The 17,944-nt window shown below is 44.5% G+C and overlaps 1 protein-coding gene across 3 annotated transcripts in view; it reads left to right on the forward strand.

The window, feature by feature from the left end:
* FAM174B (family with sequence similarity 174 member B) overlaps nucleotides 1-17,944 on the forward strand; it is a 174,984-nt gene that overhangs the window by 102,799 nt on the left and 54,241 nt on the right. For 2 of the 3 annotated variants that reach the window (XM_013978276.2, XM_003128619.5), the window contains exon 2: nucleotides 4,262-4,393. In XM_013978276.2, coding sequence (XP_013833730.1) covers nucleotides 4,262-4,393 — 132 coding nt within the window. Of the gene's footprint in view, nucleotides 1-4,261; nucleotides 4,394-17,944 lie in introns of those variants that run through there. The other variant, XR_002345977.1, reaches the window with a different exon arrangement.

The following is a 17,944-nucleotide window of genomic DNA, read 5'->3' on the forward strand; positions in this document are numbered from 1 at the left end:
GGAGGTTCGTGCTGGGGCAGTGCCCCCCCACCCCCCAGTCCTTGGCTGTGGGGATGTTGAACTCTCTGAGCCTCAGTTTCCTTGGCTGTAGCACAGGGATAACAGTACTGCCTTATAGGGTGATTTATACATTTTGTATGTGACCATACATGTAAAATGCTTAGCGAGCACCCAGAAGGAGCTCAAATTTTATGATCAGAAAAGATGCGTTAGAGCATCTACACTCAGAAGAGACAGCAGGACACCATAGGATATTTAGGCTTTGAGTGAGTCTGATTTCCTCTTATCTGGCATCTCCCTCCCTGAGGCAGACTGGCTCCATTCTCTAACTCCAGGACAGTGAGGCTGGAAATTGAGGGTCTGTGGGAAATGGTGATTGACTCTGGTCATGCGTTTCCATGCTTCTGACTTGCACACAACTAGTAAAGCAAAGGCTCACCTTTTAATCTGAGAAGCATGTGAGATGCCCCCTCCCACCCCACCTGACTCAATCGTACTTTGTGGTTTCCATCCTGCCCACCAACTCCTCAGGCACCAATTGGTGTGGCCAGTCAGTTTTTGCCATGGATGAGCCTAAGCCTCTTTCGGCTTCTCACAAGTCCTGATTTTCCCATATGAACACACCCAGTAGTGAAACAGAAATGACTCTTCTTTTGTGAAGGGTGTTGTGTTTCAGAGAGTTGATTGTTTGAAATGTAATTTCTTCAGCTCATTGTGTCAAAACATTGTGTCTTGCTAATGGCCTTTTGGATTAGGCAGGTTTCTCCAGAGAAATGGAACCAAGAGCATATGTGTGAGTGTGACTGTGTGTGTGTGTGTGTGTGTGTGTGTGTGTGTGTGGTCACACATACAGGCTTGAAATCCAAGAAGAGCTAAGATTTTAGTTTGAGTCTGAAGGCGGGAGGGTGGGAAGGGAAGGACAATATCCCAGCTCAAAGGCAGACAGGTAGGAGGAATTCTCTTTTACTTGGGAGAGGTCAGTCATTCTGTTCTTTTCAGACCTTCAACTGATTGGGTGAGACCCACCCACTTAGGGGAGGGCAATCTACTTTACTCAGTCTACTGATTCAGATGTTAATCTCCACCTGAAACACCCGCTCAGACACATGCAGAAATAATGCTTGAGCAAATGTCTGGGTACTCTGTGGCCCAGTCAAGCAGACACATAAAATTAATTATCACACCTTTGGTGTAATCTTGAGGTTTAAAATTATTTCCTAAGGTGAAATGGTTGGAATGGCTGGCACTAAAGCAAATAGATCATGATGTTCTAGATGCCAGGTCGTGTTCCACCTTCTCTCATGGGTATATGTCCAAGGGTCTTATTTTAAGCTTAGTAGGTTAATTTTCTCATCACAAGATGCTGGGAAGAAAGAAGGTGATTCTTTGGGTGATTGGAATCCACTGCATGAAGCTGAGCTGAAGTCAGAGTCTCCAGAACCTTCTCCCAAGATCATCAGTCAACCCTGCTCCAGGGCCAGTGACTAAGCAAGGTTTCAAGTTCCAAGTGCAGGACAAGTCAGATTTTGCATGTTTTAAGCCTCATGATATTTGAAAAACATTTACAAACAACTGTGACTCTTCAACCAGAAACCATCTGGCTGCCTGTCTCTTCAGGCATCTACAGGAGCTTTCTCAAGACTCTGGCTCACAGGATGTCTCCCGTGCTAGCATTTCAGTTGCTTGTTCGCATGTGTGTTGGGGATGGGCAGCCCTGGCACTGGGCACAGTGGACAGAAGGGCAAGTCAGGCTGCTCTGCAAAGCCAGGTGCTTCCTCCAAACAGCTGTGAACGTCAGGGCAGAGATAGGGGACTTCCTGAGAGAGGTGTGGTGTGTGCATCCATGGAGACTGGAGCTTGACCCAAGTCTCTGAGGCTTGGGAGCGGGTAGTTTTCCGAGTGGCTTGGTCTTGGGTTGCTTGCAGCATGTGGAGCCATTTCTAGGCTTCACTTTTCCCCATCCAGAATTGGAGATTGAATGGTCAGGGATTATAAGCCATCTGGGGCAGAACACAAAGATCTATTGTACTTCTTCGTGGGGAGGTGGAGAGAAAATAGGAATCTATTGATGGCGAGAATCTGGGACCAATGATGTTTATGAGGTTAGCATTTACACTCTTGCACAAAGCCTGCTTCCAAAGTGCCATTGTCCCATGGCCCCTGGGGAGGCAACCAGCTGTGCCCCTCTTATCTTTTTAGACACCTGGCTTGGCGTTTGCACTCTCTTGCGTTGTGTTTGAAATTCATGAAGTTTCACATCTACATTTCTATGTGTGTGTGTTTGTGTGTGCCTGTGATGAAAGCCGGGCAAAGTGCTTTGCAATGAGGCTAGAGGATCATCAGGCTTTATAGCTGGTTTCTCTCCTTAGGCTGGTTTTCCAAAATCTTTACCCAAAGAACCATGAGGAGCAGGCATCCTAAGTTGTATAGTTTCCTTTAAGCCAACGATATAAATATTATGTATTTTCTATGTAAATGATCCTTTCATAAGTCATCTTTTTGGTAAATCATACTAGGTAAGAAAAGAGTGAGTTGCTGTTCATGGAAATTCTGAGGACACTTGAAGGTGAAATTCTGTTTTTCTAATTTTGCAAACTAATTGAGGAGTTTTTGTGTGCCGAGGACAAAGAAATCCCGCACATGCCTTTGATGGGGGCTTCATCTGGGTACTGCTACAGGAAGCATGTTTAGAGAATGATTCTTCAATGTCCCATTTATGGTTTTTTAAGCGGGGATGGGGTGGGGTGGGGGATTGGCTGGTTTCTTATAGACAGTTTCAAAGATTTTTAAAAAGGCACATCAGGGAGTTCCCGTTGTGGCTCAGCGGTTAACTAATCCAAGAACCATGAGGTTGAGGGTTCGATCCCTGAACTTGCTCATGGGTTAAGGATCCGGCGTTGCCGTGAGCTGTGGTGTAGGTCGCAGACACGGCTCGGATCCGGAGTTGCCGTGGCTCTGGTGTAGGCCAGAGGCTATAGCTCAAATTAGACCCCTAGCCTGGGAACCTCCATGTGCCACAGGAGCGACCCTAGAAAAAGGCAAAAAAGACCAGAAAAAAAAAAAAAAAAAAAAAGGAGGCACATCAGAGAATACAAGGCATTTGGGCAGAAGTTCAAGATCATAGAGAAATAAATGCACAGAACATCAGGAGTCACAATAAAAGTGTTGTTCCCCTTCGCATCATAAACTTTCAGCCATGCCCTGATCAAGCTGCATCCTTCATGCATGAGGTCTGACTCTGGAGGCTGGAGGCTTTCTCAGCACTTTTCCTGAGGCCCCCAGTGATGGTCTACCATCCCAGAGGTAAAGGCATAGTGTTCTAACTCTCTGTGCTCCTAAATCCTCATGATGGAAACAATACTGATTCATTTTTACGAGTTCTTGTCATCCAAGAGAGGCTGTAGCACTCCTGTTTGTTGATCATTTTTGCCGAGAGTCTGCTGTGTGCAGGCTGGTTAAATGCATCATCTCATTGAATCCTCCCTCGCCAGTGAAGGACAAATATTATTCTTATCCCATTTTATTTGGGAGGAAACTGAGGCCTAGGGAAATGGACTTGCATATGATTGCACAGGTAGAGAGTGGCCAAGCCTGGGTTCTAACCACCTACCTGGCCCACGGGGCAGTGTGCACTGGGGTGAGGTGCATTGTACCTGCACAGGGGCAGGGCTGCATCCCATTCTCACTGAACATTTTGATCTTTTGCTCATTGTGGATTTTCTTTGCATTAATTTTGACTTCTAACAATGTTGCATTTGGGTATTGTAGATCTTGATTACTGGGTTTTATGGTACTTGGGGCAGGTGTATCATCTTTGCTTTTTTTTTTTTTTTTTTTGTTTATTTAGAGCTGCACCCACAGCATATGAAGGTTCCCAGGCTAGGGGTTGAATTGGCGCCACAGCTGCCGGCCTACACCACAACCACAGCAACATGGGATCTGAACCGTGTCTGCGACCTACATCATAGCTCACGGCAGTGCTGGATCCTTAACCCACTGAGTGAGGCCAGGGATTGAACCCATGTCCTCATGGATACTAGTCGGATTCGTCACCGCTGAGCCATGACGGGAACTCCGAGTATCATCTTTGCTTTGTGGGTGAGGACCACAAGGGCTGGTGACATCAGGAACCTGCCCCACGTGCCATGGTGGAGGAGCGGGAGTATTTGCCAGATCTCCCGGGAGCCGGGCTGGGGGCAGCAGTGTGGCTTATGTCAGTGGGTATTGCCGAGTTCTCAGGAATGTGCTTCCCCTCTTCCAGGTCGGGGAAGAGGCTGAAGAAGACCCGCAAATATGACATCATCACCACTCCGGCGGAGCGAGTGGAAATGGCCCCACTGAACGAAGAGGATGACGAGGACGAGGACTCCACAGTATTTGACATCAAATACAGGTATGGGGTGGGGACATGGCTTCTTCCTGGGCTTGCCGGCTTGGGGAGGTGGGCAGTTCACCTTTGAAACCAGCCAGTGGCCAGGCATGTATTCTTGTTCTTTGGCTAAGTCTTTGACCTTGGGGCATTCTGCTATTGGGAGAACCACTCTGATCCCTTCCTGGAAGGCACAGCATCCAGAAAGCTGGCAGGGAAATGCTTGCAGAGAAATGCTTCTTCTCAGCTCTTTCCAGATTTGAAGGTTTGAGAAGTCAGCTTTATGTGAGCACGAAGAGGGCTGAATTTCAGACAACGAGCTGGTCATGCCCTGGCTGTGGGGAATCTGGTCCCAGCAGCAGCGTGCCCACAAATGGAAACTTCTTGTAGTCTTGCTTAGTTGGTAGCTGAGGGCAGGGGATTACTCCTTGGATGGAATTTACCACTGAGCTCCAAAGATAGGTGTGTTTCTGTGAGGTAGCCTCTAGGAAAGTCAGAATGACTTTGTGAGTTCAAGATTGTAGTTTAATTTTTGGCTCCTTTGGGACGTATGACTTGCATATGTGAGATTCTCAGTGTAAGAGCTGAGGGTGAGTGTAGTTTATTTTTTATTTTGTTATTAATTTTTTAAAATAGAGTTGATTTACAGTGTTTCGTCAATTTGTGCTGTACAGTAAAGTGACCCAGTTATATATGCATTCTTTTTCTCACATTATCCTCCATCATGTTCCATCACAAGTGATTAGATGTAGTTCCCTGTGCTATACAGCAGGATCTTATTGCTTATCTACTCCGAATGTTACAGTTTGCATCTGTTAACCCCAAACTCCCAGTCCATCCCACTCCTTCCCCCTCCCCCCTGGTAACCGCAAATCTGTTCTCCATGTCCATGAGTCTGTTTCTTTTCTGATAGGTTCATTTGTGCTGTAAATTAGATTCCAGATATAAGTATTATCATATGGTATTTGTCTTTCTTTTTCTGACTTACGTCACTTAATATGAGAGTCTCTAGTTCCATCCACGTTGCTGCAAATGGCATTATTTTGTTCTTTTTTTATGGCTGAGTAGTATTCCATTGTGTATATGTAGCACATCTTCTTAATCCATTCATCTGTTGATGGACATTTAGGCTATTTCCATGTTTTGGCTGTTGTGAATGGTGCTGCAGTGAACATAGGGGTTGAGTGTAGTTTAGAGAGGAGGGCTTGGAGGCCCAGATTGGGGTCATTGTCCAAGATCCTGGTTAATTAGTAGCAAAGGTAAGACATAAGGACCCAATCTTCAGATTTTTTCCCACTCGGGTTCTCCAGAGAAGCAGAACCAATAGAATAGTTATCTATATACAGCAAGAGATTTATTATAAAAGTCCAACTCTGAAGGCCTGAGAACCGAGAAAGCTGATAGTGTAAGTTCCAGGGCACATGCTGGAGAAGACCAACATCCCAGCTCAAAAATGGTCTGGCAGGGAGAGTGTATCCTTGCTTATCCTGCCTCTTGTGCTATTCAGGTCCCCAGCGAACTCACTGGATGTGGCCACCCTTCTGCAGAGGGCAGTCTGCTTTACCCAGTTTACCCAGACATTGGTAATCTCAGCCCCAACACCCTCCCTGACACATCCAGACTGATGTTTGACCAAATATCTGGGCACAGTGTCATCCAGTCAAGTTGACCGTCAGATCACCATCACACGCAGCTTTCCTTTCCTGAGAAAGCAGGTCTGCCATGTGTCTCCTAATTTGTCCTTTTCCAGTATGGCCTTGGGCATTCTTGGCTGTAAATGAGTCGTCGGATTCAAGAAAAAATGTTTGGGAGTTCCTGTTGTGACTCAGTGGGTTAAGAACCTGACATAGTGTCCGTGAGGATGCCGTTGGATCCCTGGCCTCCCTCAGTGGGTTAAGGACCTGGTGTTGCCCCCATGCAGCTCTCCTCTGGCATTGCTATGGCTGTGGCCTAGGCCGGCAGCTGTAGCATCCATTCAACCCCTAGCCTAGGAACTTCCATAGGCTGTAGGTGAGGCTGTAAAAAGGAGAAAAAAAAAAAAAAAAAAAAAAAAAGGAGAAAATAGTGTTTGGGGTTCCAATTAGAATGACATTGATTCTGTAGACTGATTTACAGTGAATTAGCCCCTTAATGTTGACTGTTCCCATCCATGAACATGCAATGACTGTGTTGATTTAGGCATTTTTAAAAATGTCTTTCAGAAATTTCTCCATAAATGCATTGTAAGTTTTTATAATACTGTTTAGTCTATGTCTGAAAAAATGGCTGAATTATCATGTTCACATGCATACTGATATTGGAAATAGAGTTTGTTAACAATCACACCTAAATTTTATGAACATACAGTGTGAAGACATGGATTGAGTGTAGAAAGAGTGGAGGGACAAATCTTTAGCTGTAATTTGCATTTTCAATAAAGAGCAGCCCCCTTTGAGAGGAATCAAAACAATTAGTAATGTGCATTCACACTGCAAAATACTGTACACATAAGAAAGTGATTATACTGATTTTTATTGCTAAGCCATTTTATCTGTCTCACATTCAGGCACAGAAGTAAAACAAAATGTGAAGACAACAGCGTCCTCATTATGAGTCACAGTGGAAAGGCTCGCTTTGTCCTGCAGGCCTGGGGTTATTGTACAATAGGGAGCCCTTGATGGCTTAAGTGGATCAACGCATTGTTTTGATTCTAAGCTTCCGAATGGAATCTCATCCATATTTGGTGACTGCGCTAACTCCATGGGGGCTGTGATAGACGGAGCCATTTTTTGTGGTGGCCTCAGATCTGACTGCATCAGAAAAGACTCTAAGCAAAGAAATATAACAGTTGTTCTGTTCAGAACATCTATCTGTAGGCTCTTTCTTGAGTATAAGGTGGAAAAGGAGCCCCCCTCAGGAGTAGCTGGATACAAGCATTACTGGGGTCTGAAGACTGCTGGGTGGATATCGGGTCTGGTGTCATGTAGAGGCATGTATTGAAACCTCTGTCAGATTAAGAAGCTTGAGATGGACCTAGAGATTGTCATACTAAGTGAAGTAGACCAGACAGTGAAAGACAAATATATGATATTGCCTATATGTGGAATCTAAAAAAAAAAAAAGATACAAATGAACTTATTTACAAAATAGAAAGAGACTCACAGACAAAGAAAACAAATTTAAGATTACTCAAGGAAAAAGGGGGGGTGTAGGGGAGGGATAAATTAGAAGGTTGGAATTAGTATATACACACTATTATACATAAAGTAAGTAACCAGCAAGGACCAGCTGTATAGCACAGAGAATTATACTCAATGTTTTGTAGTAACCTATAAGGGAATGTAATCTGAAAAAGAATATATATATGAATAGGCATATATATAAATAAGAATGTAAACAGATACACACACACACACACATATAAGTGAATTGCTGTGTTGTACACTTGAAACTAAGACCACATTATAAATCAATTCTACTTTAATTAAAAAAAAATTTCTGGGAGTTCCCATTGTGGCACAGTGGTTGACGAATCCAACTAGGAACCATGAGGTTGTGGGTTCGATCCCTACGCTTGCTCAGTGGGTTAATGATCCGGCGTTGCCGTGAGCTGTGGTGTAGGTTGCAGACGCGGCTCTGGCATAGGCTGGCAGCAGTAGCTCCAATTAGACCCCTATCCTGGGATCCTCCATATGCTGCAGGAGCAGCCCAAGAAATGGCAAAAAGACAAAAAAAAAAAAAAAAAAAATTTCTGCAGGGTATCTCAGTTCTTCAAATAATGGAGCAGATTCTTTTCCTAGCCTGACAGTGCTGTGTTGGCCTTGATTCTGGCTGTGAAACTCACTGTCAAAGGCAAACAATTTAAAAATTATTTTTTTTCAGTTTTATTGAGGTATAATTGACACATAGCACTGTATAACTTTACGGCATACAGTATAACATACATATATTGTGAAATGATCACCACAATAAGTTAATATCTATCACCTCACATCGTTACAAAAACATTTTTTTTTTTCCTTTACAGGATCTACTCTCTTAGCAACTTTCAAATCTACCATACGGCAGTGTTAGCTGGAGTCATCATCGTGTCCCTTACATCCCAGGGACCCTTTTCATCTCATAACTAGCAGTCTGTACCTTTTTACCACTTTACCCCATTCTCCCATCCCCAACCCTGGCCTTGGATAACTGCAAATCTGAACTCTTCTGCTAAGAGTTTGATTTTTCTGATTCCACATATACGTGCAGTCATACAGTATTCGTCTTTCTCAGTCTGACTCATTTCCCTTATCATCATGCCCTCAAGGTCCAGCCATGGTGTTGTATATGGCAGGATTCCTTTCTGTTTTATGCTGAGTAGCATTCCTTTGTATGTGTGTGAGTGGTGTGTGTGTATACATACCATGTTTATATATATAAGTATAAATATGTATACACACACACACACACACACACACACCACATTTTCTTTATTTATTCATCTGTCAAGGGACATTTAGGCTGTTTCCATGTCTTGGCTGTTGTAAATAATGCTGCTGTGAACTATGTCTTCAACATAGTGATTTTGTTTCTAAAAGCAAATGATTACATTGAACCACCTTGTAGGTGTTAAGGTGACAGATGATACTTTTTGCTTTTTGAAAGTCCCAGTTTGCTCCCTGGCCTGGTAACGATGCTCTAGAACATTTTCCTTGGCCGCTGTAGTCATGGGCCCTCCGTCTCTATCTGACATAGCAATGGCATGGGGCCCTTTCACACATGGTGATTTTTAGCACAGGAATCGCTTAAAGTCCCTGAGGCACCTCTGTGCCTTTCCTCCACCCCCATTCTGGGCAGAAACTCAGGACCCAGCGAGTCCATTCGTATTAGTCTTTCATCCCAGATCATCCACCGTAACGAACCCTGTGTCCCGCTGAATCAGTCTCTACACTTGGGTTTCTGCTTCTGGGGCTGCGGGCTTCTCTCTGCTGTCACTTTAGGGACAGCTTCAGAGACAGACTCCTCTGCAAGCCGCTGCCACACAATTCATGACCTCAATCCAATACCTTTTGTCAAATATCATTTTCTCACTTTTTTCATTCATGGTGTCAAGAAATGCAGTTGATTTTTAAAAACACGGATTAAAAAATCCACCAACCTCATTAAATTCTTATGAATTCTAGGGTGTAAATGTGGATTCTTTTGGGTTTTCCATGTAGATGTAGCATATGAGACTAATAAGAGGGCCTCTCACTCCCCTGGATCTTTTCACATTTTATCTCTCTCTTTTTAAGGCATTTTTAGACTCACTTTTGGGTCTAAAGTCATTGTTAAATAGAAGTGATGATAATAGGCATCCTGTCTTGTTCTTGATCTTAAAGGATGTGCTTTTAATATTAATACAAAGAGTAGTGTTTGCTATAGGGTTTTGTAGATTAAAAATTTTTTTTGTTACAGTTGATTTACAATGTTCTGTCAATTTCTGCTGTACAGCAAAGTGACACAGTCATTCATATATACATTCTTTTTCTCCCATTATCCTCCATCATGTTCCATCACAAGTGATTGGATATAGTTTCCTATGCTATACAGCAGAATCTCATTGCTTATCCATTCCAAGTACAAGGGTTTTATAGATTTTTTTTTTCCCCGAGGCAGCTTCCCTCTATTCCTAATTTGCTAATGTCGAATTTTATTAAATGCTTTTTTCTAGCTCTATTGAGAATTTTACTTTTTCCTTTAATTTGTTAAAGTGGTGAAATCATATTCATTGATTTTTTTTTCTAATATTAGGCCAACTTTGCATTCCTGAGATAAAGCAAGCCTGGTCATGATTATGTTATTTTTTTTCTCGGCCTTGCCCATGGCATGTGGAAGTTCCTAGGCCAGGGATCGAACCCATGCCACAGCAGTGACCAGAGTCACAGCAGTAACAACGCCAGATCCTTAGCCTGCTGCGCCACCTGGGAACTTCAGTTGTGTTATCTCTTTATTTGCATTGCTGCATTTGGTTTGCTGATATTTTCCTTAGAACTTTCTTGTTTCTTTTAGTGATTGAGATTGGTTTGTCATTTTCCTATTTTGTAATATCCGTGTCAGGCTTTGGTAGAAGTTTTACTAGCTTCATAAAACAAGTTGGGGGCATGTTTCTTATTTTCCTTTTCTCTGGAATAGTTAGTACCAGATTAGAAATATTTGTTTCTTGTCTTTCTCCCCTAACCTCTTTTTTTTTTTTTTTTTTTTTTTTTTTTTTTTGCTTTTTAGGGCTGGCTTATGGAGATTCCCAGGCTGGAGGTCGAATTGGAGCTACAGCTGCTGGCCTACACCACAGCCATAGCAATGCAGAATCCCAGCCTCATCTGCAAACTATACTGCAGCTCACGGCAATGCCAGATCCTTAACCCACTGAGCGAGGCCAGGGAGTGAATCCACAACCTCATGGTTCCTAGTTGGATTCATTTCCGCTGCACCACAATGGGAACTCCTAGAAATACTTGTTTCTTAAATGTTTAGTAGAGTGTGCTAAAACTGGCTGGGCCCTGGTACTTTATTTGTTTGAAGATTTGAAAAAACTATGGATGTCCAGTTCTTTGAATAGTCATAGGACTCTTTAGTCGTTGTCTATTTCTTCTTGGGTCAGTGTTGATGGGTTATATTTTTCTGGGATTTTGTTCATTTCATCTAGTTTTTCGAATGTATTGTCCTAAAGTTGTTTACAACATTCTCTTATTATCATCTTTTTTATCTTTGTTGCATGTTTAGTCATGGTCCTCTTTTATTTTTATTTTTATTTTTTTTTTGGTTGTGGCATGTGCAACCTGCGCCATAACAGTGACTGGAGCCACAGCAGTGACAGCACCAGATCCTTGACCACTAGGCTACCAGGGAACTCCCCATTTCACTCTTCATATTGATTAAGTTTGCCTTTTCTTCTTTTTCTTGATCAGTCTTGCTGGATGTTTAATTTTATTCATTGGCGCAGAGAACCAGCTTCTGGTTTCTTTGATCTTCTCCATTATGCTATCATTTCCCATTTCAGCTGATTTCTGCTTCTCTTCCTTAAGCTTTCTTTGGATACCTTCTGTTCTTTTTTTCTAACTTCTTCCATTGGAAGTTTAGCTTGTTCATTTTCAGCTGCCTTTTCTGGTGTAAGCATTTATTCTGTAACTTTATCTACTTTAGCTGCCTCCCACAGGCTTTCCTCATCACTGCCAGGCACTATCCCACCTCCCTGTTTGTTGTGAAGCACAGACTTCAAATAGTTCATGTGAGAAGTTGGTGCTTTTGGGGAGGATGTGCGTGGACTTGGGAGGGAGTCACTAGGCACAAGAACCCTCCAGTCCTCAGGCCCAAGGACCATGGACCATTTAGAAAGACCGAGTCATAGCTTTCCTTATTACGATGTGATGTATGGTATGGAAATTACAGATAAGAAAAAGGGAAAATAAAGTTACCTTCAATCTCACTACTTAACGATAACCACTAGAGTGTGTGTGAGTACATACACGTGGAATTTTCTTTTTTATAGAAACAGGACCACGTTATACATGCTGCTTTGGAACATTTTCCCACTGGAATGGCACATCATGGACAACTCTTTACGTCAATACGTTTGAAAGAACAAGAATTTCAAGGCCAGTTTATGTTGGGTTTAGTGTTTTTGAGAACTTGACTTTCTGCACATGATAATCTGTTCACAGGTCCTTGTCTTTCCTGTTTAGACATAGCTCAACTAAAGTTTTTGGTTCCCCCAGGGAAATAGACTACATTTAAATCGGATGTGGCTGAATCATGACCTTGGGTGGTTTTACAAGTGACTGCGAAGGGGAGGATCACATTTTGAGTGCCTGGACAATAACCTGTCTCATATTACAGAGGCAGATCTCTGATAATATTCCTGACTTAGAGCCCCGTGCATCAGCCAGGTGTGAAGTGGGGTGGAGGGAAGGAAGGCAGGACAAAGCTTCTGTGGCCAACACTCCTCTCTGGCTCCCACGCCACTGGGATGTGCTATAATGTTAGTGGGAGGTAAGGCCTCCGATGTTTAGGGCCAGATGTGGGGAGAGAAGAGTCTGTGGAAATGAGTTTCTAACTCTGTACTTAAAAGGGCTAATTAGAAGAGAGAAATGATGGCTAAATGGAGTGCAGAGAACCCTGGGGTTTTGAAATGATTCCGTATTTCAAAAGGCATTTGCTTCCTGGTTGCATGTGTTTTGAGCTTGGTTTGCTTAGCATGCGGTCGTGCCTGATGTTATGGGCCTCTGTGCCTCCCCTGTTCATTACTGGAGACTTTCGTGACCCCCTCTAGGCATCCCCCCGCCCCCCACCCCCACTCCTGAGCAGTGGATGCTGTGCTTCTCCCAGTTTGGTCTGGTAGGTTGCACCGGAAGCTGTGACCAGCTTAGTCCAAAGACGCATTGCTGGGAGAACACGCTGCTCCTGCCAATCCTGGTCCCCACCCTGAGGGACGGCTCTGTTCTCTTGCTTCTTAGGTTTGGAAAAGATGTGGCCCATGAGGCAGATGTGCCTTCTAGAAATGCCTGCCTCCCACCCTCTTGTGGAGAGCTTTCCAAGGGAATATTATTAGAAACGGATGTAATGGGTGCTGCACCTCTGGGGGCTGTGCCTGACATCTTGTCTTTGGAGTAAAAGACATTTGGTGGATGTTTGCAGCCAGAGGCTCCTGGAGGCTAGACTGGGAGTGGGAGAAAACAGACAACTTGCTTATCCTGGACTGAAGTCTTGTGTCAGGGTCCCCATGGACACCCTGCGGCAGTGACAAAGCTAAGTCTCTGCAGGGCAACACTTAGGGTGGTGGCTTCTAGAACCATCGGGCTTGGAAGGCATTTCTGCCTGCCCCACGCTTCCTCATCTCCTGAGGGCAAGGGGTGAAACTGTTAGGAGTGTTAGCTTGGGGACAGCTGCACAGGCAATGGGTACCCTGAGCTTCTGGGGCCTGTAGGGAATCAGAGGGGATCTAGTGACCTACACACCTCCCCAGGGTGCGGAGCATTCTACCTGGACTTGAAACAGCATCATAGGCTATCCCCAAAGCAGTCTGAATAACACTGTGCTAGCCTGCTTGCTTGCAGAATGCCGAGCTTAGGTGTTACATATAAATGGGCATCTCATGAGGCGTTTTGGTTTCTTTGAAAAGCAATATTGGCATTCTGGGGGTAGTTCTCAGCTAAGGTATTGTGCACCTTAAAACTATTTGAGTTTTATGTCTATGAGGAGGGAGCCTATACGAACAGGAATTTGTGGGGCAATGAAAATTTACTGCTAAGTGAATCTAACTTAGTTTCCTGCCTATATGCACACGCATTTATAGTGCTGTGTAAGGATTAAGCCAAGAAAGGGGGGAAAAAAAGGAAAACAGCACAAATAAACCTGACTAGCAATGCTTTTGTAAAAGCTAGTACCATAATTCAGTTGCTCTTTTCCGTGTTCTGTGTCCTGGGATGAAAGCAGTAGTACTGCCAAGGGCCCCTCAGCACATGGTGTGTGGTTTTTGTAGCTGTCCGTCTCAGAAACACTCACATTCGGTGCCCAGCTTCTTCCTTTGACTTCTCCATCCTTTATCCCCATGCTGCTGGGCCGTTTTCCCAAAGCGTCCTTGTCTGTTGCACCGAGGGGTCAGTGGTCAGGGTGCTGGACAGGTGCCGAGACAGGAGCTCTGTGTGGAGGGTTCTTTGTGCCCACCGACAAGCTTCTTGTAAAACGTGGGACAGGGATGGGCTGGGGCATGTCACTCTCCTTCTCTAGGATGGCTGTAACCCAGTGTCTTCATACAGGACAGTTCAAAATCTGAATGGAATAAGCATGGATCATGGCATTTAAACGTGCCTTCACTATGCCGGGAGTTTCCAGGGAGGGCAAGGCTGGCCTCTGCATGGACCCCCTTTCTGGTTGATCTTAAGGATGAAGCAGGGATGTCAGTAGCATTTTGGCTGCTCTGGAGGAGGGAAAGGGCCTAGAGAGTCCTAGAAATCTCTGCTTGTCACCTGCTATGTGAACCCAGCTCATGAGCCCCCTAATTCCATTCCCTGTGAGTGCAGGATGGGTAAGCCTGGCCTGCCCTCCAGGAGCTCTTGCTGAGATGGGGAGACAGCCAAGAGTGTGGACTCTTAGAAGATGACCTAGGAAGCACCCCAGGGAGGCGAGCAGAGTGCTGTGGGCAGCTGGGATGGGCACCTCTCCCTGGCATCTCTTCCTGGAGGAGATGAAGCTTACAGTGGGTCTGGAAGGACCAGGGAGAGAGCCAAGAGTGGATTGATGGGCAGGGAGCAGTGAGGGCACTCGAGGAAGAAGTAATAGCATGCTGCTGTCAAGTGCAAGTTCGAGTGAGTGTTGGGCTAGCCAGGCCAGCTGCAGCTGTCAGCCTGTCTCCCCCGACCCCCTGCCCTCCAGCCCTCCTCAAGGGTGAACCCCAAAGCTTCATGGCCTCAGGGAAACAACAGGATGAAATGAAGACAGCCGGGACTTTACAGCCAACCTCCTCACCCTGGTCCCCAGATTGATTTTCCCCAAGAGCTTCCTGAGTCACAGTCTCACCAGAGTCTGAAGGGCAGGCAGCCACACTGCTCAGACCTAAGATTCAGAGCTGGTGACCTCTGCGGTGCCAGCATGTGCCCAGAGCAGCCAGCACCGCAGAGATCACCAGCTCCCCATGGGATGTGCAAGGGGATCTGTTTCCTTTTTCCAGGAGCAGCCCCCGAGGTTTAGTGCTGCTGAGGAGGGAGCCTGAGGAATCGCCATGTGCTTGATGATTTGTGATGGGCTCTGCTTCTCTGCATGTGTTTGTGTACGTGTGGGTGTTTATTCCTCTAAGCACAAAGGATGTCAACAGCTGCCTGTGGGGGTTGGGGCACAGGCAGGGAACCTAGCAGAGCATCCCAGGGTGTGCCCTTGGGGCATCCAGAAGATGCAGTTCAGCAGAGTGGCAATACCGGGCCACCCGTGAAAGTGAATTCTCAGTGTGTTGGAGGAATGTCAAATTCACGTCTCTGCATTCTGACCATCCACACTTTCTACATCCAGAAGGCCCCCTGTGGTCTGCTTTTGTTCACATGCATGCCGGCTCTGGGCTAGCTTTGGGGAATCAGGTCTCTACACTGGTCTGATTCTTGTGTTTTTTGGTTGTTGTTGGTTCATTGAAGTTAGTTAATTTACAAGCTTGTGATCATTTCTTCTGTACAACAACGTGACCCAGGCATATGTGCACACATATCCATTCTCTCTCAGACCCTTTTCCCACATAGATTATCACAGAATACTGGGTAGAGTTTCCTGTGCTATACAGCAGGTCTCTGTTGGCCAAGCATTCCGTATACCTCAGTGTGCGTATGCCAGTCCCAAACCCCCAATCCATCCCTCCCACCTCCTTCTCTGTCCCCTTTGGTAACTGTAAGTTTTTCAGAGTCTGTTCTGTTCTGCGAATAAGTTTACTTATATCCTTTTTTTTTTTTTAAAGATTCCCCATATAAGTGATATCATATGATGTTTGTCTTTTACTGTCTGACTAACTTCGCTTAGTATGACAGTTTCTAGGTCCCTCCATGTTGCTGCAAATGGCATTATTTCATTCCTTTTTTATGGCTGAGTAATATATTCTTGGTTTTTGGAAGCCTTGCCTGGCACCTACACCTCATTCTCAAGGTTGAACTTGTAGTAAGATGTAGTGGGAGGCCCGACTGTGGGGTCAAGGCTGCTGGGGGTCTTAATGTTTGAGGGGTCCTCAGGCTGCATCTGTGGAGTGGGGTCTGAGGGTGTCAGTCAGTGGGTGAGCCCCCACACCCCAGCAGAGAGTAGGGGGCATATGAGAGCTCTACACAAGCCAGCCTTCCCAGTGTGGGCATAGCCATGGGGATTTATTTTTTTTCTCCCTCTGATCTGTTGAGTAGGGGACCCTAATGGTCAATACGAGGGTACCCGTATCGATTTTTTTTTTTAATTTGGAAATTATTTCTTTTTTTTTTTTTTTTTTTTTGTCTTTTGTCTTTTTTTTGTCTTTTGTTATTGTTGTTGTTGTTGTTGCTATTTGTTGGGCCGCTCCCGCGGCATATGGAGGTTCCCAGGCTAGGGGTTGAATCGGAGCTGTAGCCACCGCCTACACCAGAGCCACAGCAATGCGGATCCGAGCCGCGTCTGCAACCTACACCACAGCTCACGGCAACGCCGGATCGTTAACCCACTGAGCAAGGGGCAAGGACCGAACCCGCAACCTCATGGTTCCTAGTCGGATTCGTTAACCACTGCGCCACGACGGGAACTCCTGGAAATTATTTCTAACTTAAAAAGGGTTGTAAAGGAAAAACAGTACAGGGAACACTCGTATACTTTTTACCCAGATTTTCCTACTTTATTTTTATTTTTAAAATTTATTATTATTATTATTATTTTGCTTTTTAGGGCCATACCTGTGGCATACGAAAGTTCATAGGCTAGGGGGTCAAATCAGAGCTACAGCTGCCAGCCTACACCACAGCCACAGCAAGGCCAGGTCTGAGCCGAGTCTGCAACCTACACCACAGCTCACGGCAACACTGGATCCTTAACACAGTGAACGAGGCCAGGGATTGAACCTGCATCCTCATGTTTCTGCTTCGCCATGATGGGAACTCCCAGATTTTCCTCTTTTATTATTTTGCCTCATTTGCCTTCTGATGGCTGTGAGTGTGTACTTATTTTTTTTTTTTTCTGAGCGATTTGAGGGTAAGTTACATATCTTATGTCCCTTTCCTGCTTAAGTGTACATTTTTTAAGAATAGGATATCGATATCTTTAAGTAAATAGGTACCTGATATTTATTTATTTTTTTAAGTTTTATTGAAGTATAGTTAATTGACAAGGCTGTGATAATTTCTGCTGTGCAGCAAAGTGACCCGGTCACACATATACACCTATCCACGCTCTCTGATTCTTTTCCTACATAGATCATCACAGACCGATATTTATATTTGGGATCGTGTAACATCATGAAATGCAGTTTATTATTTTGTAAATTCTATTAAGTTCCCCTTGTTTTTCCACGTGTGATTTATGATACTCATGTTCAAATGTTTATAGATGATTAATCTCTTATATTTTTCCTCCTTTTCTAAGTCCCTTTGGATGGTGTCTTGAGTAGATTTAGTTTTTCAACTTTCTTTCACTCACTGCACAAATATTTCTCACACCCTTTGCATTGTCTGACACTGGGGTTTAAAGGTGAGCAACCTCGGACGACGGTCTTGCCTGCAAGGAGCTCCCAGGCTAAGCAAGAGACAGACACGAATCAGATAATAATATAAGCCAGGGGTCATAAAACATAAACCAGGGGCCAGCAGGCTACGGCCTGTGGGCCAGATTTGACCCACTGCATGTTTTTATATGGCTCTCGAGCCAAGAATGATTTTTTTAAACAATTTTTGATATTTGACGAAAGAATCAAAAGAAGAATAGCATTTCATGACCTGTAAAAATTAAATGCAATTCAAACCTCAGTGTCCACAGATAATGTTTTATTGGAACACAGCCATGCCAAACATTTCTAGCAGCAGGGCTGAGTGGTTGCCACAAAAACGATAGGACCTGCAAAGTCAAAAGTATTTAGTACTTCTGCAGGGAAAGTGT

The sequence above is a fragment of the Sus scrofa genome, chromosome 7 (genome assembly GCF_000003025.6).
Source record: "Sus scrofa isolate TJ Tabasco breed Duroc chromosome 7, Sscrofa11.1, whole genome shotgun sequence".
NCBI lineage: Eukaryota > Metazoa > Chordata > Mammalia > Artiodactyla > Suidae > Sus > Sus scrofa.